This window comes from Tinamus guttatus, unplaced genomic scaffold, assembly GCF_059628265.1.
Source record: "Tinamus guttatus ecotype Peru unplaced genomic scaffold, ASM5962826v1 Tinamus_guttatus_pri_ptg000242l, whole genome shotgun sequence".
Classification (NCBI taxonomy): domain Eukaryota; kingdom Metazoa; phylum Chordata; class Aves; order Tinamiformes; family Tinamidae; genus Tinamus; species Tinamus guttatus.
This window is the reverse complement of record NW_028288776.1, coordinates 6,836,039-6,861,682: the sequence shown is the minus strand read 5'-3', so window position 1 is coordinate 6,861,682 and position 25,644 is coordinate 6,836,039. Positions and strand designations below refer to the sequence as shown.

The 25,644-nt window shown below is 52.5% G+C and overlaps 1 protein-coding gene across 1 annotated transcript in view; it reads left to right on the top strand.

Moving 5' to 3' along the window:
- ZSWIM5 (zinc finger SWIM-type containing 5) overlaps positions 1-25,644 on the top strand; it is a 95,659-nt gene that overhangs the window by 51,998 nt on the left and 18,017 nt on the right. The window contains exons 2-4 of the mRNA XM_088526129.1: positions 15,387-15,743; positions 24,552-24,700; positions 25,179-25,329. Of these exons, the coding sequence (XP_088382255.1) occupies positions 15,387-15,743; positions 24,552-24,700; positions 25,179-25,329 (657 nt within the window). The remainder of the gene's footprint in view (positions 1-15,386; positions 15,744-24,551; positions 24,701-25,178; positions 25,330-25,644) is intronic.

Genomic DNA, 25,644 nt, shown 5'->3' with positions numbered 1-25,644 from the left:
CAGACGAGCCTATGAAGAGGTCTTCTCCATGCGTTGTTGCCCCTCAGTTTGCTTTGTGGCAGTTGGCCTTGGTCGTGTTGTGCCTGTGTCTACCTGTGGCGTTGGCTGTTGGAGGTGCCTGTTGGGGCCTTTTCACCCCCAACATGACTTGCTCACCCATCTCTTTCCTTCACGTACCGTGGGCCGGTGTCCTGATGGGAATGCACATCGCGTCAAGCGGGTGCTGACATGGCCCCCTTTGGAGGAGAAAACGGCCTCTCCGTTTCATCTCCTCGCAGTTCCTCATCCGCAGAAACAACGGATGAGGGTATTTAATGCCTGACGCGCGGCGGTGCAGCAAACCGGTATGGTTGCTAGGCAACCGCAGGAAACGGCGGTAACGGCGTCGGGGGGCGCGACTGCATCGACCTGGCTGGATCGATTTTCAGGTGTGATCGCAGCCAGGGTGACTTTCCCAGCGTTCGCCCTGACCCCTTTCATTAGAGCAATTTGGTTTGCAATTAGGCGCCATATTCTGCTCTGTTTCCGTTGGAATGAGGCGGTTCCTGGAAAACCTGACCTCCCGAGTTTACTGAAACCTTGCAAATATGCAAGGTTGAGCCCAAGAACGTTGCCTGTGGGGAAGGGAGGGCTGCTGGTCTACGGGCAGGTTTCCTTCCTGGAGAGTTGGCAGTGGAGTGGGGACTTGTTTCCCGCTTCGGTCTGCGCTCTCTGGCTGCCCGCTCTGGAGGGACGCGAGCCGCCCGCTCGGGCTGCGAGCTTCACCTTCATTCACCGCACTGCAGTGGTTGCAAAGGGAGTGAATCACGGCCACAAAGTGCTCTGATTCAGGCACCGTGGTACCTGTGGAGGAGGAAGGAGCTTGATTGTACCTAGACAACGTTCTCTTCACCAAGACCCTCGTGGAGAGCAGGCTCCTCTACTACACATGGTTCTGTAGGCTGCTCCCTCTTGTTGAAACCTCATAGACAACCTTGATTAATCTCCTGGGTTCTCCAAATTCTTGTATTTGAGTGCAAATTCCCTTATGCTGGGACAGAGACATGGTAAAGCTCTAAGCGTCACTTGGGGTTTGTGACTTGCTCCATTTGGGATGCCATTACAGAGAACCTCTGCTTCACCTTTTGGGGAGGGTGTCTGTAGATTTAAGTGACCTAATGGAAAAATTGAGGGATTCGTTCTGAATTTCATAGGTAGACTGGTTCTTTTAGTGAGCCATGAGAGTGCAAGGTTTGAAATATGTGACTGTGGTGCTTAAAACAGCAACACACTTGCTGCAGCAGTGAGATGTGTAGCTTGTCAACATCGATCTGAGTTTCGCTTGTGCTGCTAAATTTGGGACATGTAACAAGTTGGTAATTCAGTTTTCTGGTACCAACTCTGATTTGCCCACGCCAAGGCCCAGCCTGGCTGTGCACCTTGGGGGTGGGGAAGGGTTGAGCTAAACTCCGGTTGCAGTAGTTATCGCTTTCCCCAGGGCTGGGAACTTTTCTCTGGCCTTCAGACTCTGTTTAGGAAGCAGTTTGTTCAGCCCTTCCTCAAGCACTGAGTTGTTTGGGCAGTTTTATCTTTTGAGTTACAAAACAGGCTCGCTGATTTCTGCTGACGCGGGTGATCTCGGCCACAAGACGTCGGAGCAGAACCCCCACTCCCTGGGGCCCAAAGCGGGTGCTTGTTGAGCAATCAGAGCTGTTCTGCTTCAGCTTCTGATTCAGAAACAAAAAGGATGGAGATCTTAACGGTTCTGGCTAAGCAGCTTGGCGTTTTTTCTTCCTTGTTGCGCTGTAGAGAGAACATGGGGACATGTACGATTAATGTTGTGCCGTGGAGTAAATTGCAGCAGGCAAATGAGCCAGGGCAGCTTCTTCTTGCATCTTTTGTGCTTCCTCATGCTCTGCCTGTGCCCAGGACTTTTTGGGACTTGGAGATTAAGGAAGAAGGAAACTCATCTACAACCTGGACTCTTCACACCTGCCAAGGACACTATGAACCAAATGTATTGAATGGTGAGATGGCCGGTCCTGACTGGGACTGTTATCTTAGTTCAGCCTTCAACTCGCCTTCCTCAACAGCGCGGTCTGCAGAAGACTTCCTTGGTTTCCAACCATATGTTTCTAAGTGGAAGCACCATGTAATAGTCAGGTTATACGTTGATTAGGACAATTTATAAAACCCTTTGCTGAGGTTGTGAGTAAAACTCTTAAACTGCGTTGTCTCAGATTACCAGTTCTCATTTTCAAAGGAAAGAGAGGAATAAACTCTGGAGTTACTCATCTGTTTTTGCTTTTTACTTCATTTCTGTTCTGTTATGCTGAGCTCACTGAGCTTTGATTGCTTCAAATTCCAAATTGAAATAAATCTTCTGATAACTATCTGGCATGCACGGCATGCTCTGCCAGGGAGCCCTGCCTGCAGAGCAAACGGGGCATCCGTGCGTGCTCTGGATGGCTTGGGGAAGCTGGAGAGGTGGGGAATCAATTACAGGGGGGCTCTCGCATTGTATTTCAGCCAGTGAGCAGATAATTGGCCAGAATATTGCAGCCCTTTTTCCCTTTCCCTTTTCGTAGACATAATTACTAAAATACATCTGTGGTTAAGGGAGTCTGAGAATCTCCATCTGATGCCAGAAGGGCTTCATGCCACATAATGGGAGAAAACCCACTGCTGAATGGCTCACTTCACAATTTTCTCCTTTCCTTTCAGTTCTGTGGATTTAGTGTTAAATGCTCAACTTAGGTTTCCTTTTGTTGTAATTCTGACCAATTCCAGAGAGAACAAATGGATCTTTCCTTCCTTATGTGTCTGCATCTTTTTTTTTCCTTTATATTGTAGCACCAGTCGGCCTGATGACAGATCTTGTCATTATGCGGTGTCATTTTAGATGTTTGCACTGCACCAAAAGCAAACGAAGGAGCCTGCAGTCTAGTCTGTGTATTGAATAACAATGTTTTTCCAGCAAAAAATCTGTTAAGTTTTTAATCAGAAACATGAGTTTTACAGAGGCAGCCTGTAGACTGCCTCCAACCCAAAGAAGTGATGGTTCAAATTTCACTGGTTATCAGTTTTTGTAGCCCTTCATAATTCCAAAAGCTGCTATGCAATGGAGTCATCTTGAACCTGAAAAAGGAAGAGCTGTTGTTTTACAGCTTCTTGTGGGTCCTCTGGGGTAGTTTTTTGATTTTTCATCTGAAATGGAGATTCTCGATTTGCAGTTGGGAGATCCTGGGGGCACAGGTATGGCCTCTTTTTATGCCATAAGGAGAAGGCACTGGAAGAAGCAAGTGTCATGTTGAAAGGCTTAAAATCACTGCCCTGGAATCTGCTCCTCATGAAGGATCTTGCAGAGAGCTGCATACTAAAGGGGTTGAAAACTGCTGATCTTGAAGAGCTGAGCTTCTTTGTGAGGCATCTGTCTCCCAACTGCCTTCCTTTCAAGCAAGGATGACTGCTAGGAGCTCTTTGCTCTGCAGACCTCCTGCTGCCTTCCTGACTTTTCAGGAGGGTCATGTGAAAACAACGTGATCAAAGGGGGGCTTTAATTGTTGTTTTATTTAAAGCGTGATGACTGTTCTGCAGAGGGTTTTCATTGTGCAGAAAGGGATGATGCGACTGCTAATCAAATGCGACCCCAATCTTTACTCCAGGGTCTCTCCAGAAAAGGAGATGCTGATAAATTTGTATGTACTGCCCTTGCTTGGGCTGCCCTGCTACCTCTGAGAGTCTCCAGTAGTTGCATTAGAAAAAGTGTCTTGTTGCCCTTGGAAATGTATTGCACTTGTATATGCATCTTGGTGCATAGTGTTTCAGGGATTCTGTTTGTAATATGATTTGTGGGTGTTAGGAAATTGCCTGGTCGAGAGGATGGCAAGCAGCCTGGCTGCCGTGGCACAGGTGTTGGAGTCCTTTCAGCAGACTCAGTATTTATAGTAGCCAATTTGTGTGTGATCTATAGTTTTGGTGGGACTGGGGCTCATGCAGCAAGCATGGAATGATCGGAAAACTCATCTGCCAGCGTGATTCGTGTGTCGGGATTTGGGAACTGCTGCAGCTGGACCTTAGTGTGGGTGCCTTGCAGGTGCCACCAACATGAGTGTCACACATGGATGAAACCTGGCAGTCCCCTGGGGATGTGCAGGGGCATTGCCACCCCTTCCATAACAGGAAGCAGGGCATGGGGGCAAGCCTGGCTCCAAACTCATGCAGAGAATCGAAAGCTCTTTCAGGAAAAACTCTGCCTGTGCTTCCCACCATTGGAAGTGTCCCGGTGTGAAAACGATGGTTCCCCTTGGTTCTTGCTGTCAGAGCCTGGGAATTAGGGTGAGCAGAAACCTTCTCCAGCCTGCCGGCCTGCTCCAGCTTTCCTGGGATCCATCTTTTTGGGGGACTTTAGGCAGACACTGCCTAGCCTGCTTCCAGCCCAAGCTAATGAGATATGCAGAAAAGCTTCATCAGCCTTTTATGCAGTTGTTTAAAGGCCTCAGCATGTAGAGGTAGTGACCACCATAGCTACTACAGGGTGCTGTTCTGCAGCAGTTATTCATGAATGACTCCCTGTCCTGGAGTTAAAGTCACATCCTTCTGGAATAATTAATACACTCACAGCATATTCCCAAATTATTTTGGAATAAAATGTCCACAGAGGGAGCTGATGTGGAATAGCAATTGCTGAATAATTTATTCCGTAATAACAAGTTAATTTTCCTATATAAACCAGCCTTAAAAAGTGCTGAAATTTAAGCTATGTTGGTTTTTGAGGGGGAGGGGAAAAATGGAAACCACTAATGACTGAAGTGAGCTTAGCCTTTTAAGAATAATAGTAACATTTCTACAATGTAAAAATGTTTGGCTGTGGTCTCCTCAGTGTCATTCAATAGCAAAGGAAGAGATGGGTTTATTATAAATTGGGGTTGTAGAGCTTGGCAGGGAAGTGCACTCTTATCTCGAGGTTGGAATTGCAACCCGAAGTGGGCTTTGCTCTGGCTGCCCTGGCTGGGGCTGGTTCCTGGACGGCGGTGAAGCTTTTCCTTATTGACCTTCAGAAATGCAGTTCCTATCCAGGGACAACTCTTTCCTTGGGGATGGTGTCTCTCATCTTTCATAAAGGTTCAAAGACCTTCCAAAAAGATTGGTTCAGCTTTGTTTTCTGCCCCTGTCAGGGACGAGCAGTAAGGAAGGAAGGGCAGAAATATGGAAAAAATAGCAGAAAAACAGAAAAAGCTGGACCCACCATCCTGAGATCAGCTGGCCCTCTGCACTGGTGGCTGAGGTCCGGGCCCAGCTCCACATGTGTCGATGGAAAGCAGACAAGAAGCGTTGAAATGTCAGTGTTTTTGTCCGTTTTGGGGGGGTGTTTTTGGCGCAGAGCCCTTTTCTGTGTTTAAAAGCGTGGTTTACCTGAAGGAAGTTAATTGACCTTTTCATCAGATGTGTTACTGAGACTGTTACCACAAATGCTATTGAAATGCTTGATAAGTAGTAATACTGGCAATACTGCCAGTAACTTAGATTTTTATCCTCTGCTTCTTGAGAAAAAAAAAATACAGAGCTATTTTTAATGGCAAAAATAACTTTTGGGGGAGAAGAATTTGGAGCAGATTTTCTTGTTGAATCTAGGCTGCCTCAGCCTCAGAAGGCTTCTGAGGTCCAGGAAAATTATAACTAATAGGTTCCCTATAAATTGTAGCGCTGCTATTTTAAGGTCTGGTATCTCGGGGAGGCCCAGGGTTGTGTTCCGCTTCCCTCCATGGCTGTGCGCTGCCCCGGTTTCGTTGGGACGCGGCGGCGGTGCGGGGAGCACCGGCCGGACCGGCGGCTGCTCCTGCCCCGCGCGCGCCAAACGTGCGAGCCGATCAAACGGCGGTGCCCGCGCGCATGCTTTGAGTTGGTCGGCGGCTATTGTGCGTGGGCTTTTTTGGGTTTTGTTTTTCCTCTTAGGACACGGCTTGTTTGGAAAGGGGGAGGGTTAACACATCAGCTTAACACATCGCCATCTGCAAGCCTGAGCAGTCCTCCCTTTCTCATCCTTGCTTGTCTCCCTGTTAACCCTGTGCCCAAGCTGCTGCCGAGGAGCCGCTTTCGTTTGAAGGCAGAAGCCAGCGCTGGCCTCCAGGTTGGGACTGTGGGGAACAAAAGGCCCGGAAAAGTTGCCGACGCAGGAGGGAAGATGTGTCTCGGAAAAGCAGGTCAAAAATGGGAAAAAAATTTGGAGAGAAAAGGATGCTGCTGGGGCTGGAGAAGCTCCTTGCGCTACCAGACGGTGCAGCAGGACCAGGGAGCCACAAACAACGAGTGCAAGGAGGCTCTGACCGATTTAACGGGATTATGTAGCATAACTCAATTTTTATTCAGATCGAGCTGCTGAGCCTGTGACTTCTCCCCCGAAGACCAGCCTTTCTCCGTGGCTGGGTGCATCCAAAGTCTGGATGCATCCCAGGGTGTTTTTAGTCCTCCCAGATTCCTCAAGCAAAGCTGCTCCTGAACTGCCAGGCCCTGTTCACATGCTGGCATGAAAACAGCTGCGTCAGACAGTTGTAATAAAGTGGAAAGCCCTGGTCTAACTGGGTCTGGATCTGCAATCCCTGCTGACCCTTCCAGCTTGGCTTGCAGGGCAGCACAAAGCAGCCAGGTCCTGCAGGCCGTGGTGCAGCCCTGCAAACAGCAGCGGGGTTTTGAGAAGGATCCTGCTGCACTGGACATTTTGCCTTTAGTGAGCGGGTTTATGGTTATATTTGAGGAGCAAAGGTGGTTGCACGCACCGCCACATAAAAAAGACCATGGAGCCAACAGTGCCGCAAGCTCCCGAACACAGCAAAGATCCACAAGAGTGATGCTTTCGCACAGGGATGAGGCGTTTCCTAATTAAAACCCTTTTATGTGTTGCTAGAGCCAGCTTCTCAGCCCCAGGACATCTGGGTGGCTCTGCTGAAGCTGGCAGTTGACCGCAGCTCGAGACGGAGCCTCGCAGGCCGCATGGGTTGGCTTGAGGCTTTGGCGGTGGTGGCAGTGCAGAGCGGGTTGGCTCTGTGCGGCCGATGGGACACGCAGCCTCCAGCCCCAGCAACCTTCCTCCTTGTGAGTATTATCTTTCAGGCTTGAAAATAACCCTGTATCCTCTGAGAAACACCTGGGTAATAACAAGGAATCATGTTGCTCCTTGTTCAGATACAGCCCTTAATACACACGGAGAGAAGGTCGATACTTTGGGGATTACTGCGTGGAGAAGCACTCCTTTTAATCTCTTGATTTAGAGCCATTGCGTTCACCCATTCTCCCAGGAAATTTACGGCACGTACTGATCCTATCTTCCTAATTTTCTCTTGCTATTAAGCAAGTTCTTTATGGTCAAGCTTACCATGAAATGTACCATAGTGGTAAAGAAGGGGCACTTGTGAGCGTTTTGCCACCAGTTATTATGCATGCAGTACATGTTCACCACATCTTCACTAACTCTTCTTCTCTGCGAGTCCTCTATATTGCTCATGTTGCTGCAAAAACGATGCTTGCATGTGGTCCAGGCTACTAGCACAGGAATTCAGCTTGCAGGGCTGCAAATTAGCAGAGGAAATCGGGCCTTTAAAACTGAGCATGTTTTCTCCCTTCTGTCCCCAAAGCCTTAAGCCCTCAGAGCAAGGTTTGTATATTGGGGTAGATTAAAGAAAACCCCACACCTTTGTTGAGGGGTGGTGGAAGGATGTGCAAGGTGATGCGGATGGGGGTGGTTTTAGGTTTGAATAGGCACCAAAGAACCCGCCGGCCAGGGAGAAGGTGGGGACAGTTTTGACTATTTTGGGAGAATGTCACCAAACTGGACCAGCCTGCTGGGGCACAGATTGGTCAGACCTCCCCCCCTGAGCCAAGCAGGGGCCAGGAGGGGAGAAAAAGCTGCATTTCAAGCTCCTAGATAAACAAACACCAGAAACCTCGTAAGGGCAATAATGGAAATCACTGGGAAATTGAGTTAATACAAGGGCATCTGTGTAAGTGAATGCTTGGGACCGGGACACGGCATTGTCCTTTAACTCTACTAATGCTGGAACAGATGGGAAGCGCCGCGCGCTTCACGCGTTAGCTGGCTCGGATAAAGAGCGAAGCCGAGGCCGGACCCGGTGGCTGATGAGAGGTTAACAGGAACAGAAACGGGCGGATTGACTCTCCGTGTGCAGGAGGTGTGCTGGGCCGGGAGCAGATGGCGGCGCGAGCGGCCCTCCAGCTTACTCAGCTGCTCCGAGCCGCTTACGGCGACCTCCGCGCAAACAAGGCCCTGTGCGTCCTCCCTGCTTACAAAGCAGCTTCCCCGGCGTGCCCAGGGCCAGCGGGTTTCTCCAAGGCCGTGGTGGTTTGGGCCGGAGGCTTGGGGCCATGCAGGCCCCGCTGTGTTCCCAGGCGCTCTTTGTTAGGGCTGCTCCAGCGTCAGCTCGGCTGTGAGCAGGGCTCCGCGCTGGGGGTGTAGGGGTCTTCATGAGCTCTGGGAAGCTGGGCTTGCTTTGCTTGAATGGTAATGCTGCAGAAGGGGAAGGAGTGTGTGATGTGGGGAGCAGGAGGGAGGCGAGGGGAAGCGGCAAGCGCAGGTAGCGCTGTGTTGGCGCTCGCCACGCCGGGCCCTTGCCGGCCTCATTCCAGCACCCGCTCTTCCCGCCAAGGGCTCCCTCCGCACACGGCATCGCAGCCCTGGGGCAGGATGCAAATGCAGATGCGCTCCCTCCCCTCCCTGAACCGCTCGGAACCAGCGCGGATTCCCCATTCTGCAAGGGAGAAATTGCAATTGATTCAGCCTTTACCTCTTGCTTTTTGTCCGCCGAGCGCTCTGAAAAGGCGCATTTTATCTGTGTGTGACAACACCTGCCTAGGGTGCCTCTCATTGAGCTCTGCTGAATCAAAAGAGCAACAAGAAAAGTGGATTTAATTGCACACATCTTCAGCGGAGTCTTTCTTGCACTTGCAGCACAAAAGGCCAGCCCTGCGCCGATTGAATGGAGCCTGGGAGGGCTGCACTGAGCATGACTCTCCATTACTATCGGAGGCAGATGATTCACTTTGTGGGAGCATTGTCATGTGCAAATGAGTTCATGAGCCCATCTCCTTTCCAACTGCAAGGTCAGAGACTGAGCAATTGTCAGGATCAGAAGGCTGGAGGAATTGATCTGTTAGCTAGAAAGCTTTTGGAGATTTTACTAACCTCCGTTTCCTACCACGTAAGCACACAGACACCTTCCTCCCAAGGGTGTTGTCTACATTACAAATATTGACTGATTTTAAGTTTGCATGTGGAAAGCTGCTGTTTCAAGGCTCGGAAATGTGACCAAGAATGGCTTATAAATAACACTCAGCGCTGCAATTATTATTCATTGCTAGTTATGGCTTTCACACGGTGGAAAAACAAATGGTTTTTCCACTACAAACTGGAGCTGCAGTCCGCTTAATGACTAAAGAGCTTGGAATCATTTTAGTTTAAAATACCTTTCCGCTGTGGCTTGGAAATTTTAAAAAATATTTGGGTCATGTTAACCTAGTTGTATATGACTTGCGTGGAGAATTTCAATTTACCTCGTCTGTGTCTGCTGCGTCTCATAAATATCTGCGTATTCTTTCCCCTCTGCCTTCTGGAGCTCTCGCTTGTCTGAAGGCCGAGCTGGCAGCCTCGCGCGCTGCAAAACAGCTGCTGCTTTGCCGGGAAGTCACAGTGCAGGGAGCAAAATACTGCCCCGTTACCCACTCCAGCTTTAACGCCGCCAGACATCGCCCGTGGGTGGGGAAAGGAAGGGGAAGAGGGTGCTTGAAGCCCCTTGGTTTGTTAACCCTGGTTTGGGTCAAGCCTGGCAGATGCCCCGTTGGAGTCATCCCGGCAGCGTCGTGTGACGTGTGTGTTTATCACCGTTACGTGCCAGCTCTCCGGGCGGCTTCATAATAGGGCAGCAGCCTGTTGTGCTGCGGACACAGAGCTGAAATTGGGTTAGTCTGATTAGACGCGGGGAGCTGGGGCCGTGCGGAGGCAGATACGGTCGGCCGGCCGCTGGCAGCTGCCTTTGGTGACTTTCCCATCACTGCGCCCTTGGGGGTGCCCAAACTATCAGTCTCCGTTGTGCAGAGGACGCTTGTGGTTTGAACGGCCCGGCGAGGAGCTATGTTCTTCGCTTGCAGCGTCTGCTTGCCTGGTTGAGCCAGGTGGCCGTGCATCTTCCCCTGGTGCTGGTCCTACCTCGAGACTCCTCAAAGGCCTCTCGATGCTGAGGGATGCCTACAGGAGGCAGGGGGACCACAGCAACCTGCGGACACGCTTCCTGGGCTACACTCCAGGCTGTGCAGCAACCGCAGGACCTTTCTGGAAACGGGATTCTCTCGGCCAGGGTTAGGGCCTGGTAGAGGCTGATCTCCAGTGGAGGCTGCTTCGCCAGCAGGATCGTGTTTGTGAAAGACAAGCGAGAGCTGTGCCCGAGGAGGAGTTGATTGTTCACAATGGCCCCACTTTGCAAATGACAACTGTGACTCTGCCCGAGCCGTGGTGTGAAATCTGGGGGCTGGCTGTGAGCAGCAACTGCGAGGGGAAGCGGCGCTGAGCGCTCTTGAGTTCTTTTCTAGTGTTGCTTCTGCAAAATCCTCCTCTTTCTCCTCACGCGGACCTTCAGGGTGCTCCAGATGACGTGGTTACAAAAAGAAAGGAGGTTACGCCTGGGCTTTGCTTGTTTCTTGGGTTTAAATTTCCACTTGCGGTCTAGGACTAGGTTTGTAGGTGAGTTTGTTTTGGAAAGGCTGAGCAACATCAACTGCTTCGTTACAGGAATGACTTGAGTTTCCCACCTTCTGAACCTTAGGCGCTTTGATGTAATCATCTTGCAAGTTGCTTTACCTGCTGTGGTTTTCTGAAGGACTCAGGGCTGAGGTTATGTTCTGAGGAGGCTTCATTAGATTTAATATTCAGAATTTTAAGACTGATTTGATTTTCTGCCTGTATGGATCACAAAAGCAGGGTTATAGGGACTGATTTATGAGCAGAGAAGACAACTCTGTGGTTTTGTTGTCTGCAACAGGAACCATCTTTTGCATCCTTCTGTCAGAGATTATCTTAGGTTCTAGGAGAGATCAGCTGCTTCCAGAACCCTAGCTGAACTAGTGCAATTTTCAGTGTCAAATGTGAAATTTGTTTTCTCTTAAGGTGCCAAGCTGCAGAAGTCTGATCCAGCAGCAATGGCAGGAGCAGCTGAGTCGTCCCTAGGTCAGACAGCTGTGGGCAGGGACCCCACGGCTGGCCGGGTAGATGAACTGGAGCTGCAACACAGTCTGATAGTTGACTCGTGGACATCTGGGTTAAGAATGCTTGGCTGAAGAACTAGAAAAGTTTGCAAAGCTCCTTTTGGTTGAGTATATTTAGAGATCAAAGAAGCTTCCATCTCAATTCAAGATGTTTTTGTTGAGGTCTTAACAGCCTTATCTTAGCAGAGAAGTCTTCTGCATTAGAGCTGCTGCTGAAGGCTTGATTCTTCATCCCTATGTCAGCACCAGGGGTGTTTTGTGGACGTGCACTGCCCCTTGCCTGCAGTGTCTGCAAGGAAAATGTTGTCCAGCTAACGAGTATAGAAGTGCCACTGGTGCAGGGCTCATGAACTCCCAGAAGACATTTCTAGGGTCTATTTTATTTTAAATCAGAGTCAAAATGATGTCCTGTGGTACTAATGCATTGTGAGAGCTGAGGCTGCAGGAACTCAAAATCGGGAGCTCTTGATGCTGAGGTTGTCTGTTGGGTGCTGATGAACCATTTGGATCATCTAGGAGTGAACTCTGGGCTTTGGAAGCCCATGAGATCTTCTAAGCACCCTGGCTGTTCTCCTCCCAGCTTCTTCTGTGAGACCAAGGCTGGAAAATCTCCTCCCCAGGGCAGTCTGCCCCGTTCATCGCCGGGGCTGCTCGGCATCGCTGCCGCCCCACTGGTGGAGCAGGAGCCACGTGGGGTTGTCCATGCAGCTCTGTTGTGAAGTGTGTAGGTTGCCCTTGAGATCTTGGGACCATAGCCCTTCCTGGACAGAGGCAGACCAACATCCTGCTGGCAGCAGCAGAGATTCTTTTGGCTGGGGCAGATCGGCCTTGCCAGGGAAAAGGTGCATGTTGCCCCTGTTTGATGGGCAAATGGAATTAGGGAAGAGACGTAATCCTGCTCTGTGTGACACTGACATTTTTGGATGGGTTCAGTGCGTTTTTCTATGCTGATTTTGTTCAAACACAGGTAACATTTTGATGCTTCCACAGCAGCCTCCTGGGGCAGATTTCAATTCAGGTCTTTTTGCAGCCTGAACCGAAGCTGAGACTGTGAAGTATCTATAAGGTATCCATTGGAAGAAATGGAAGAAGCTGGAAGAAACCAAGCTGCAGCGAATGAAGCTGTTCCTGGGACAGAGCTAGGCTCGGATGAAGTGTAATGAATCTGTAGTTATGAAGATGAGATTTAATTATTTCTTTTTCGTGGTTTTCAAGCCCTGGCGCTGTCACTTGCTGGCAGCAAATCACACACCAAATTCATTTATATTAAGTGTACGCTGAGAACAAAAGATAAAGTCCGAGATAAGCACTCGGCTGTAGGAACTTCTTAAATTGAAATGTGCAGGGGGGACACAGAGGAAAGCACTTGTTTTTGCTTTCGGCGCTATGCAGGCCCTGTGTCCAGGGCCAGGACAGTGTTTCTCCTTCTTAGTGGACAATGGAGCAACCACACCTTAAACTACTTTTTAACCACCATCTCCAATCTGGTGATACCCAACCCTTCATGAGAGGCAGGGGAAGGGTTTTGGAACCCCAAAAGGGACCATTTAAAGAAGTTGTCCTGCCCTATCAGCAGGTAAAGACTGGTGTTGAAGGTGAGGACGGTGCCGTCCTGGTGAATCCTTTTCCCAGCAGCAGGTGCCTGGGGTTAGCAGAGACCCGCCTGCCTGGCCGCTGAGCGTGGGGAGCGGCGCGTGCACCTCGTGTTAATGTAAATCTTCCCAAATGACGCTGTGTTCTAGCCAGCAACACGTCTCGCTGTGTTTAATTTCCAACTGAGCTTTTGATAAATGCTTTGCGTAGAGTTTTGAGTTTATCTCAAATAGACCTGCTGCCGTGACGGCCAGAATCTAAACTGACACTTGACTTCAGGCTCGAATGCCAGGTGAACTTGACAGCTGCGGATGAGCTGAATGGTCCCATTTGGCACAAAAATCCCGGCTGGGAATCGCCAGGAGCCTCTCAAGAGCGGATGGGATCTGTTCATCCCACATGGAGCTGGGCAGCAGAGGCATCCAGCAGGTTTTGCTGGTGTTCGCCTGGGGCCCGGCACAAGCCGCTCGCGTGGGCAGTGTCTGCATTCGGGCTGCGGATTTTATATTTTTGGAAATACACCTGCATGAAACAGGTTGTTTGGTTCAGCAAGTGGAGCTCTCCAGCCTTGCTCTGGCTGCCATGGCTTGGGATCCAGCTCGCGATGCGGGTGGAGCAAGCATTTTGAGGCGGCGTTTATAGCTAGTAATTTGTCTTCGAGGAATTTTTTTTTTTAATATGTGTGTATATATATGTGTATATACATATATTGCTGCCTGAGGATGTCGTTTCCAATCCTTTTCACTTGCAAAAGTAAACTGGGGAGAAACTGGCAGCGTGTCGGAGCCGCCTGCCAAGCATTACAGACCGGAGAAGTGGTAAAACATAAACACTTTGGAGTTGATCCGGGAGATTTATGGAGCGCGGCTGCTGGGGGACGGCCCTGCGCGGAGTGGGGGGGCCTGGCCGCGCTGCTCCCGGGCACCTTCGCGCGTGGGGGGACGCGGATTGTCCCGCTGCGGCCCCCTTGGAGCGCAGCGGGACGGAGCGCGCGGCTGCCGCGCGGAGCGGGGTCCCTCGCTGCCGGCTCTCCCCTCGCTGGCGCTGCGGCAGACCAGACCTCCTCGACACTTAATCAGATTTGCGTGTGGGTTTTGGCGTGGCTTTAAAGAGCCTGGCAGCGGATAGCTGGGTTTTGATGCCATTTATTAAAAACCTCTGGTAGAATTTGTCTCGGAAAGCTTTTGTGAGAGCTGGCAAGCGCACAAGGCTCGATGCAGTTAATGGAGTTTAATCTCCCCCCTCACCGCCTCGCCTCTCCTGCTGTTAATTGTAGGCCCTGCCGCCTTCTCCAGGGGCACGGCCGGCTCCGCAGGGACCTCGAGGCGAGCAGAGGCTTAATGAGTGACCTGGAGAGAAGTGAGTGTCCCCTCCGGCGAGGCCACCAGGGCCGCGGCTGCCGTGCTGGGCTCTGACACGGACCTGCCGGGTGGCCCAACCTGCCGGGGCTGCCGTGTCCTCCTGTGAGGCTGGCAGGAGGCAGTATGAGGGGATGCAGTGTGACACTGGGGAAGGGACCGTGGAGAGGGTGGCCCCTTAGCAGGAGGGTGCAGGTGTTGAGCTCCCTCGGCATCTTGCTCTCAGCGAGGCTCCCAGGGAAGAGCCAGGGCATCTTCACCTTGGTTCCAAAATGAGGGTGAGAAGCATCCAGTCTTTTCTCCCTGCATTCGTCCCGCATTCCTTTGGTGCCTCCACCCTCCTTGGGCTCAGAGGACCTTCCCTTCCATCATAACCTATTTTTCACTCTTCACCTGCTTTTGAAAGCTAGTGGGACTATTTTTTTTCCCCAGCCTTTGCACCCGAAGGTGAGAACGGGCGCTGCAGGCCTTGCATGGCTGGTGCTGGAGGAGGCAGCAGGGGCATCAACCTTGGCACGAGCGATTTGGGTTGTCCCTGCAGCCCAGCACCCGGGTCCCCCAGAGAGCGACTCCCTGGCCCTGCGGAGCCACTGGGTTTTGGGGACAGCTCGTGTTGCACTGTATTTGCTTTTTATCTGCCCCACCAAAGACAAGGAAAGCTGGCCTTGTTCCGCCAGCCTGCGCTCACGCTCGCTGCGGCGCGAGCTCGGCGAGACGGAGGCGTGGATCCCTCCCAGGAGACTGGGAGTCCTCAGTGCCGCAAGCTGAGCGGCTTTGCTCTCTCCCTGAGGGTTTGGCTGTTAAATAAACTCACTGGAGAGACGCGTTTGCGCTGCGCAGAAGAAGGGTTTGAGTGACGGTGCAGGCTGTGGGCACAGTGCTCCTTGCAGCTCCGCTGCCGGCCCCTCGCACAGGCGCGTGCTGCTGTGGCCGCGGAGCCGGTAGCGTGTCCCCCAGGCCTAAGCTGAAGTCAGCAAGTGCGAGGCATAAGTGAGAATGGAGGGGACCGAGTGGGTAGTGATCTGCCCGTCCCAGGAGACAGGCAGGCAGCATAGGTCAATACGTTCCTTCAAGCAGTGATGTCCAAATGGCTTTTGGTGGCCTCGGCCACCTCCCTGAGCTTGCGTGGGTGGTGGTGGTCAGTGCCAAGCTAACATGGTGTCTCCCTGCTCTCCTTTTCTTCTCTAGGTTTCCACCTCAGCGGGACGGTGACGGAGCCTGCGACTGCCACAGAGCCAGAGGTGACCTACAAGGTGGCCATCAGCTTCGACCGCTGCAAGATCACATCAGTGACATGTGGCTGCGGGAACAAGGACATTTTTTATTGTGCCCATGTCGTGGCGCTTTCGCTGTACAGGATCCGCAAACCGGACCAGGTCAAACTCCGTCTTCCCATCTCAGAGACCCTTTTCCAGATGAACAGGGACCAGCTCCAGAAGTTTGTTCAGTATTTGATCACGGCACACCACACCGAGGTGCTGCCCACTGCCCAGAAGTTGGCTGATGAGATCCTGTCATCCAACTCAGAAATCAACCAAGTGCACGGTAACACTTTGTCCCTCGCTTGGTGTCTCGGCACTAATACACTCCCTGCGTGGGGCTGAAGCTGGTGGTTTCCAGGGTTGGTTGTGGCCCTCGTTTTGCCACGTTTGTCTAGTGCTGCACGGGGAGAGGTGGCAGTGTCAAACTGCATTAAAACATGGGCATTGGTGCAGCACCGGTGTTGGCCATGCAGCCAACAGGGCCCTTCTGCTCTTCCTCATGGGTTTACCCATCAAATACTGGCTTCACAATATGAGAAAAGACAAAGCAGGGAGGCTCGTGGTGCACAAGGAGTAAGTCAGAATAGCACAGAAAAGCCGAGGACAGAGGATGGAACCATGTTTCCTCCTTGGAACAGGAGGCTCTTTGAGGGGCTGGAGTGCCAAACGTGTGGCTGCTCCAGCGTGCAGTGACACGGTGCCAGCCCAGCCCTGCACGTTGCTAAGTCAGATGCGGCTGAGCTGGCGGGAGATAAAACTTTAATCTCCACGGGCGTTAATTTGCCCACAATAAATGAGCGCTGCCATCCTGACCTGGTGCCCAAAGGCAGCAACGATGGGCCACGCATGGACCTCTGTTTGGAAGGAGCTGGTCCCAGTCCTGCTCCGGGTGCCTCTGGCCTGGGAGGTGGTCAGCCCGTCTGGGCAGCTGCCCTGGGGCTCCCCTTGGCAGCGCGAACGCGGCGCTTGGGCTGTGACTTGCAGAGGAGCCGAGTAGCTGCCCCGTCCCCTTGCCAAGGTGGCCCCCAGCGATGACCCGCGCAGCAGCGCGCGGGGCCTTCCGGCTGTAAAGCGCAGATAATAAACACTTACCTGCCACGGAAGGGCGTCGCGGGGATTAACACAGGCCTGTTAAGTGTTCTGCAGATGAAAAGCCCCATATGCAGCCGAAAATAGGATCTGGACTGGTTGAATCCACATGTGGAGGTGAGACTGGGGGTCCACCTCAACGTGCTGGTGATGGCAGCTCAGATCTTGAGTATTTTCCCCTCCCTTCAGCTCCAGACAGTCGTGCCTGCTTCCACCTTGGGAGAGCTTTTGTCTCTGTCACTGGGTCACATCTGTGTGTGGAGTTGGGCTCTCCAATTTCTGGATTGGGGGGTTTCCTCACTTTTTTGACATTAAGAAAAGAATGAAGAGCTCTGGTACCAGATCTGCAAGGCACTGGTGAGCTCTGCTCTGTCCCCGAGCTGATCCACTGGCGCTTAGATGGGGAAAATGGCTTTTATGCCTTTTTATGCCTTTTTTTTTTTTGAAGCTGCTTTCTCCTAAACAGATTGAGGAAAAGCTTTTATGGCCCTGAATATTTATTGCTAGAGAGTCAGCAAAAGACTGGTGATTGTGAGTCTTACAAAGATACAGATGTTGGCTCCAATTCAGTATCTGTCTCTTGTTTTTACAAGTGGTTTTAAAAAACAAAGCAAAAATTCTCTCTCCCCTGAGACTTGCATAAATTCATGCCCTCCAGTGCACGAGTTCGAACTGAGAGCAAAGCACTGCCTTGTTCCACCAGAGAAGGCAACTACCTATTTGGCTACCTAGCCAGAGCCACAAGCAAGTTTACTCCTCTCTAAGAAGAATTTAATGTGACCTCATTCTGGAGAATGATTCAGAAGATGAGCATTAAGATGTCAAATTAATTTCTCAGCCTGTGGAAAGCAAAGCTCAAGAGCAACCACGTTCAAGGTCGCAGAGGGCTGTGGTGCAGGGCTTTGGCTCACAGTCCTCAACACTGTTTCGAGTTTTGCCCTCTCCACCTTGCCAGGGAAGCACAGCCACGGTGCAACTGCGCTGCAGGGAGCTGCTCGCGCAGTGATCCCGAGACAAGGAGCCTGGGAAGGGCTGCAGCCCTGTCTGTGTGGGGCTGCTCACATAGGAGGAATCCTGCAGCTCCTCCGGGGCTCGACTTGAAAGGGATCCAAATTTTTCTCGCATCTTGCCCTTTGCAGCTGTGATTCGCACATTCTTCGAGGGTCGCTGATCCTAGGATTTGAACTCGTTTTAGGTGTGCTTTAAATAGAGCTTTATGTGCTTATGCACACGCTTCTCGGTCTCGACTAATTCAGACCCTTGGGTTCACACCTTGGTTTGCTGCTGGGTTGAGGCCAAGGTGGCTTGTAGGAGGGTAACCGTGGCCACTCAAGGGTGCATGAGCAGAGTGACACTTCAGAACAAGAACAGCCTCTCCAGAAACCCTTTTTAAAAAAATATATTTCCTTGGGAGGGCTGCTTAGTGTCAGACAGGCACTGAATCTTCCCTGCCCGCCTCTGCTCACCAAAACGGCTGCTCCTTCTCATCGCGTGTGTCGCGATTTCCTCAGCTCGGGGAAGAGCCCTCGTGGTCTGTGCAGAGGGAATTGCCTGTTTTATAAAATAACGCTCCCGTCTCGGGTCTGGGGCACCCTTTCTCCTTTTGCAGAGGCTGAACAATAAAGATAATCAGGGGCAATTGCCTGTGTCTGCGAACGCGCCGGTGCCGGAGGCGCGGCGCTCGCATCAGGGCTCGAGATCTTTGCTCCTCGCAGGAGCCGGCGGCCGCGGGGCCGCGCGCCGTGTGCCGCTCTCCCGGCTGCCTTCCTCGAAGGAAATGCAAACTATCCAGTAATGATGCAGTCTCGGAGCGCAGCCAAGGCGCTTGCTCGTTCTCCAAGGATTCAATCAGAGCGGAGAGCTAGGTGTGCCTGGCTGTCTGCTTCCCACTTGACCTCTGCGTGCTTAAGTAGGTCACGTTTCTGCTCTAGTAGATGGCTGCAAAGGGCAGCGTGCTCATAGCGAAAGTGCCTCACGTGTCTGACTCCTCCACACTCCCCGGCTGAAGTGGCAGCTCGAACGAGGAGGCCGCAGCGGCTGTCGGTGCCGCTGCTTCCCCCCCGGTGCATTCCCACTTCTTGCGGAAAATGTCAGCGTGACACTGCGGCGCGGAGCACGGCTGCAGCGTCGTCGATGTGTCAGCACTTATGGCCTTTCTCGGTGGGGTGGCTTCCCCGTGGCCTGCAAGCGGGAAAGCTTCAGTCCAGCAGCAAGAAGTCTGGCAGGGTCGGGAACATCTGGCCGGTGGTGTGACGCTGTCCACCTCCGTTCCTCGCTTCTCACCCTGGTGCCCTTTGGGGCAAGCCAGTTCTCTGCGCTCTCTGGTTGCCTGGAGTCCCAGTCCCTGGCTCACGTGATGGTTTGTTGTGGTGCCAGTATGGAGACTTGAGTGGAGGGAAATGCAAGCAGAGAAAGGGGCTGTGGGCACCAGCAGCCGTGGGACCTGCAAGAAGAAAATGCCCCTCAGAAATGGGCAGAGGGGGAAAGAAAGGTCTAGTTTGGAGTGGTAAAATATTGCAGAGAGCACCAGGAGGTATCAAGAAGGGCAGGGGTAGGAAAAAAGTGCTGAAACTATATTGTAGATAGGCAAGTGGCTCTCAGGGACAAAAACAACCAAACAAGAGGAGAGCGTGGTAAAAAGCACCATGAGCCCTCGCAGCACAGGGGCTTTCATGCTCTGGCAGCATGGACCCAGCATCCTGCAGCTGTGAGCACATGAGGAGACTCAGGAAGTAACACATGTCTCCTCTTATGTTTCGGTTCATGCTTGTTAGTAGATGATTTGGATTTATTTTACGAGGCAAACCGGATCAGAGAGGGGAGTACAGGAGGAAAGCTGCTGTTTCCCTGCAGGCAAACACGTCCTTTGAGCCTGGTTAGGATGTCTGGACTTTGGAGGCAAACATTTGTTTCTTAGTGAGGGGGGAAAAACAGTCTGTGGCCAAGGAAGGAGATGAGGCTGATGGATATCAGGGCAAGGCCGGAGATGGCAGTCATTAAAAATTTCAATTAGAAGCTTGAAGATAGAGCTTTAATGAGAAGAGAGAGGGGCTGCGCTTTGCATTATGATGCCCCGCTGGTCTAAAGGGCCACTGAAGGGCTCTGCTTTTGGAGCAAGAGGTGCAAGGAAATATTGAAGCTGTGAAAAGTGGCATTTTCCCACAAAGTGACTCTGACACTGTGCACGCCCTTGGAAGGGGCATGAAAAAGAGTTTTTTTCTCTGGATGTTGCATCTGGTGATGTAAGGCCAAAATATTTCTGCCTTAACACGTTTTCTCTTCGTGTTTCAGAGCTTGTAGTCCTTGTAGGCTTGGTGAAGTCTCCCTGCTTCTTTCGGGGAGAAAGTGGGGAGACGGGAAGAGGTTTTGGTGGCCCCTGTTTGCAGCTCGGTAGCTCACCCTGCTCTAGGGCTGTGCTCGGGCCCGGCCAGGAGAGCTGCTGACCTCGGCCCAGGAGACGTGGCTGTGGAGGCCTGTCTGCCCCGCGGAAATGCCGATACGTGACACAGTGTCTGTGGTGCTCAGCTGACCTGGCGTAGAGGCTCTGTGTGCTCTTCTGAGGCCAAAGGGAGAGAAGCCACAAAACCTCTGCTGTCTTGCAATCCTGTGGAGAGTCAGCTTGACTCAGCCAGTGGCCTCTGTGGTCCTGCTGTGAAGGTCTCTGGAGCTGCCTTGGAGGAGGGGACTCTCAAAAAGATCTCAGGAAGGGGACGGGATGAAGGTTGCCTCTGATGTTGGTATGGGAATACCTTATCATCCCACATCTGTCCCAGATGTCGTCTTGATTACCGTGAGCCTGTTGGTTCCTGGGCTACTGCTGTCCTTCACCTTGTAACGCAGCGAGGTGCTTGCTAGGTCAGCTGCATGGGAAATATTTTCCCACTTGTCCTGTCACACCGCGCTGTGGTTAACACTTGAGAAGTCCTCAGGTGGTCTTTAACTCTTAGGTCATCCCCCAACAGTGCCTGGAGGGCAGAACAAGACACTGGTAAATCTTGTTTGAAATTGTGCCTTTCCACTGAGGAGGAGGAGGTCAGGTCTCCAGAGGATTTGTACTGTGAGTTGCTCAGCTGCTCTGATTTTAAGGGAAAACAATACACCCAAGAGCTTGAGAGAGGCTCAGCCAGCAGTTCCTTTCCCTGCGTCTCGTGGAGCCTCTGGGACTGTTGAACACACATGTGTGTGCGGCTCCTGGCAAAGGCCCTCCAAGCAATGGGTGTCCCTGGTGTTGGTCCCAGCTGTACAAGGTTCTGCAGGGCTCTCTGAGTGCACTGAGGTCTCCTCATGATGTGTAGCAGCAATTAGCATTGCACGTTTACCTTTCTTTATAGCTCCCACCAAGACACCTGTGAAAGCTCTTTGCAGACCTGAGTGAATTTGGTGACAAGGGTAGCATTGGGCACTTGGAGGTGGTGCATAGGGGGAAAAAAAAAAAAAAAAAAAAGGAGGTTTGAAGAGTTAAAAGCCTGAATGATTTAGCTTTAATGTTGTTTTTGCCTGGTGAACCAGGTAGGGAAGAAGAGAAGTCTACAGAGGAGTCTGGGGCTTGGCTCCAAGGACCGTGACAGGCGTTGGGTGTCCGTGTGCCAACACACAGCTGGACTGTTGCGTCCCGTTCTTCAAAACCCGACCTGTTCCTGGAGGCGCCTGTGGTTGGCAGCCGGGATATGGTCTGGTTTTGTTTGATCGATTTCCATCAGATGTTTCTAGATCTTCGTTCTTCCTTGGGAGGCTCTGTCCTAGCTGCCTCCATTTGGAAACGAAACGGGAGGCTTGGGAGGCTCAGCGGAGCTTGAGTCCTTCCCCCTCACTTCACTGCTATTTTTATCTCCCGTTAGAGTTCATTTCCTTTCTGGTGCCTGGTTATTTTCTCTTTGAGGTTTTCTGTTGTTTGTTTATTTGGCCGTATCCTCCCTCCTCCGCGCTCCCTCCCCACCGAGCTGGGTGGCTTTTCCTTCACTTCTGTTTTCTTTCCAAGTGCTGGAGACGCAGCCCAGAGGCTTGCAGCAATGCCACGTGCAGTCACGAGATGGCCCTGGCGAACGGCGGCGGCTTCGGCACGTGTTGCTTTTACCATCGGCGTGTCAGCACCAGCCCCCTAGTTAAAGACTGTAATTTCCACTGCTTTTTGCATGCCACAGATGGGTGGCAGGTCTGCCTGTAGAGCATGATGGCAAGAACATACCCCCACCTCTGAAGATCCGTGTGAGGCTCCTGCTGGGCAGCCAAGAAATATTTGAGCTTTCATCCAAGTTTTGCTCTTCTCCGCTGTGCCCACAGCAGGTGCTGGGACACCTTGTGTCCACGCGTGTGCGGAGAGGGTCTTGCTGCCTCTTCAGCCCTGGAAACCGTCTTTTTTCTGCTCCAAGAGAGGACTCAGTTTTCTTGGCACCCTGCAGCTGATTTCTGAGCAAGGTGCTACGTTTTCCACGTTGAGCTTTGCTTGTTTTTCATTTCGCAGATTTTTCCACTCCTTATTTGTCGGTCTTCGTATCCCCTTTGGAGAAGCCTCTGGTGGATGGCGAATAGTTAAGCGCAGAGCCGGGGGTGAGGGAGGGCTCCTGCTCCGGGTGATTGATTGTGTTTTTATCTCTGTTTCTCCAGCCAGTGTAAATGGGCTGCTGAAGCGCTCTTTCCACTCAAGATGTGTGTTGGTGTTTCCTTAAATCTGAATCCCGCAGGACAAAGATGAAGCACATCTGAAACAGGCTGTTTGGATCAGGAATGCTGCTATATGAGAAACGTGTTACGCAGGCTCGGGGCTGTTTTACATGCCGTTCCCGGCTCGTTTGGAGCAGAGACACAGAATCGCTCGTCGGCTGCGTCACAGCATGCCACTGGCGAAGTCACCACCGTGTTAACATTGGCAATGGGAAGTGGACAAATCCTGCCATTAATATTTAAACACCGCACAAATCCCGTTGTTTGCTCTTAAATGTTTATCCAGCTCCCCGGAGTAATTGGGTAGCCCATTATCTGCCTGCTTGTGTTGCATGCGTAGGAATCTGATATTACAACCCTCCCTATGAATCTTTTATACGAGAGCAAAACAAATTTACAAGCGCAGTTAGATTGTTATTTGGAGTTGCGGGATTTGCGTTACTAATTTGGCTGTGGTCAGGACCCCAGCGTGAAACGTGCTCAATGTGTCGCGTGGGAGGAGGAGATTTTTATTTAGCTACGCTCCTCGCCTCGCTGTTTGTGCCTGCGTTGCTGCGGCTGCTGGTGAGCAGCGAGCGCCCAGGGTAGCCCTGGGAAGCTGCAGAAATGACGCCCCGTTTCTTTGTGTCTCGCACGTTCCTTAGTTGTGACCGGCCGCGGCGGATGCGCGGCCCTGGTGAGGGAGCCGGGATGGACTGAGCACCGCAGTGCTCCGTGTCCTCCGGGTCGCGCTGGGTGCTCCTGATGACCCTATGGATGCAGCTGGGATGATGGCCAGGCTGGATTGCTAGAGCTGGGAGACATGGGACGGGTCTCGCAGCAGGAGGATCCGAGGAGAGCACGAGCATCCTGGTACTTGAGCGAGGGGGCCGCATAAGCGCTCGTGGTAGACAGATTAGTCAGCGGTTCCTGATGCGGTAAAATTGCCAGCTTGTCTGCCCTTTATCTGCAAGGGGCAGCGGAGATAAGGATAGGGCTGAGTTGGGGGGAAGGAAAAGGCCCGGAAAAGCTGGAACGTGCTGCAGACAGCGAGAACAGGCCCCACTGTGCACGAGCCCTCGTGGCCAAGGCTGGGCCACCGGGGCCAGGTCACGTGCGTTGCTGGTCCCTCCTGCACAGCGAGGGGCTCCGGGCGAGAGCCCATGTGCGCATCCAGTGGCTGCGATTTTCCCGTCCGCTGCTTTAGATCCTGTCCCAATTACATTGTGCTGTCAACTATAAATTATTCTGCAGCAGGAGCGCCGTCGTCCTCTCCCTGCAGCGTGGCACAGGCTGTGCCCAGGGCTTGCTGGAAAGGCTCTGGGGCAGTGATTGTTAGCAGAAATTAAAGGAATTTTGTAAAGGACATTAAATACAAATAGCTGTATCTTATCAGGTCAGGAGCGTTCTCAGCCTCCGCCAGCGGAGCGAAACCCCTCGGGTTGATGTCCTCTCATTTATAAGCCAAGAAGAGACAGCCGCCCGGCCAAGCAGACATCCTGCAGTTTGTTTTTCATGCAGCTCCGTGTCCCCTGGGAGGTGCTGGGCACCTCTGAGCACTGGGGTGCCATGTGGAGGTGGGCCCTTGGTGCCCCCAAAGCCATGGCAAGGGCGAAGGAGCAGCATCTCGGCAGCAGGCAGGCCTGAAAGCAGAGATGTCAGCCTCCCGCTTGTCTTCCCTGCTCAACGGGCATCCATCATTAAGATTTAGCAGGAACCATCTCGGCTACAGCCTTCCCGTGGCTGTCTGTGCAGAGCCTTGCTGTTCCCATGCTGGCCTTGCTGGAGAGGAGAGGTGAGGAGAGCAGTAGGTTCAAGCTGAGCAATATGTGCTCTGGCCACCCCGGTCCCTCCTTGTCACCGCTTTTCACTGAGGAATTTCTGCAGAGCTGAGACGCTGTGTTTCTGTTGAGTGTTGCTGAGCACCAGGGCGCAGAGATGCGAGCGGTTCTTTGCAAAGTCACAGCATCCATCAGGATCTTTCATCAAGCCGTCATGGGAAAATGGGGAGGGTTTTCATAAAAAAAAAAAAGAGGGGGATGTTTAATCCCCAGTTGTTTTTTGTTGGGTGTTTTTTGGTGATTGCAGACTGAGAGCAGTACCACAGTGCTAAAAACATCTTTAGGTTTAAAGCCATTCTGTGGTACGGGTGCTCTTCAGAGTGCCACCCAGGTTGTGCTGGGGCAGACTGGCTGCTTGGTGGCAACTTATTGCCATTGCCACAGAGCCCAACCCTTGAGTGTGGCCAAAGAACCCATAAGCCCTCAGCAGAGGTGGGTCCATTTGTTCCTGCTGTCTGAGATCGCTGCCCCCACGGCTATAAACTCAGTTGTCTCTTTTTCCTCCCTCTCCATTCCCCCAGGTGCTCCCGACCCCACTGCTGGGGCCAGTATCGACGATGAGAACTGCTGGCACCTGGATGAAGAGCAGGTCCGAGAGCAGGTGAAGCTGTTCCTATCTCAGGGAGGGTACTACGGCTCGGGGAAGCAGCTCAACTCCATGTTTGCCAAGGTGAGGAGGAGCCGGCTGCTGTCTTGCCGCTGCCCTCTGCTCGGCGCGTGGGCGGCCGCTCGCTCGCTGCCCTGGCGCCGTGCCCGCGCAGCTGGGAACCCGCGCCGGGCCGGGCCGCCGCGCGGGCTGCTCTAATCCAGCCGCTGGCTCAGGCCGGGGTTAGCTCGGCCGCTCTCCAGGCTGATCCTTCCTCCCGCACGCTGAGGTGGCAGAGATGCCCAAGGGCTTTTCCCCCATCTCCGCGTCAGCCGTGGTGTGGGGTAGTTCAGTCCTGCCGTCTGCAGGGCTGATCCACACCACGGAGGAGGCTCCTCGCTCTCTTTGCACAGGGGTCTCGTTTACAGGTTCCTGGTCCTTTGGGCCCCTTCAAAGCGCAGGTAGTGGATGCTGCCCGCCCAGGTCATAGCCTCTGTGCGGATGTTATCTCTGCAGGGGACCTGGTTTGTCTCACAAGGGACCTTCTCTCTGGCCCCTGCAGGTCCGGGAGATGCTGCGTATGAGGGACTCCAACGGGGCCAGGATGCTGACGTTGATAACGGAGCAGTTCATGGCCGACCCTCGGCTCTCCCTCTGGAGGCAGCAGGGGACAGGCATAACGGAGAAGTGCCGGCAGCTTTGGGATGAGCTGGGTAAGTTGTGGAGAGCCAGAAAAGGACTGAACGTCCCATGCTGTTGGGACAAGCTTGTGTTCAGTGTGCTGGCCAAAAGCCTTTATTGAGGCCCGGAGGGCTGGTGGGCCCGTGGGGCTGGATATAGCCTGGATATGGAAGTGCCATTCCTAGAGGAATGGTGACCCCAAGGGGAGCAGCAGATTCTGAAGCTGTGTCCTGCTTGACCGACTTCTGCCCACTCCAGTGTGCATCCCTGGGATGAGTGGGGAAGGACAGCCAGAGCAGAGCATGGTGTTAAACGAACACGCTTCAGATGCAGTTCTGGGTAATTGT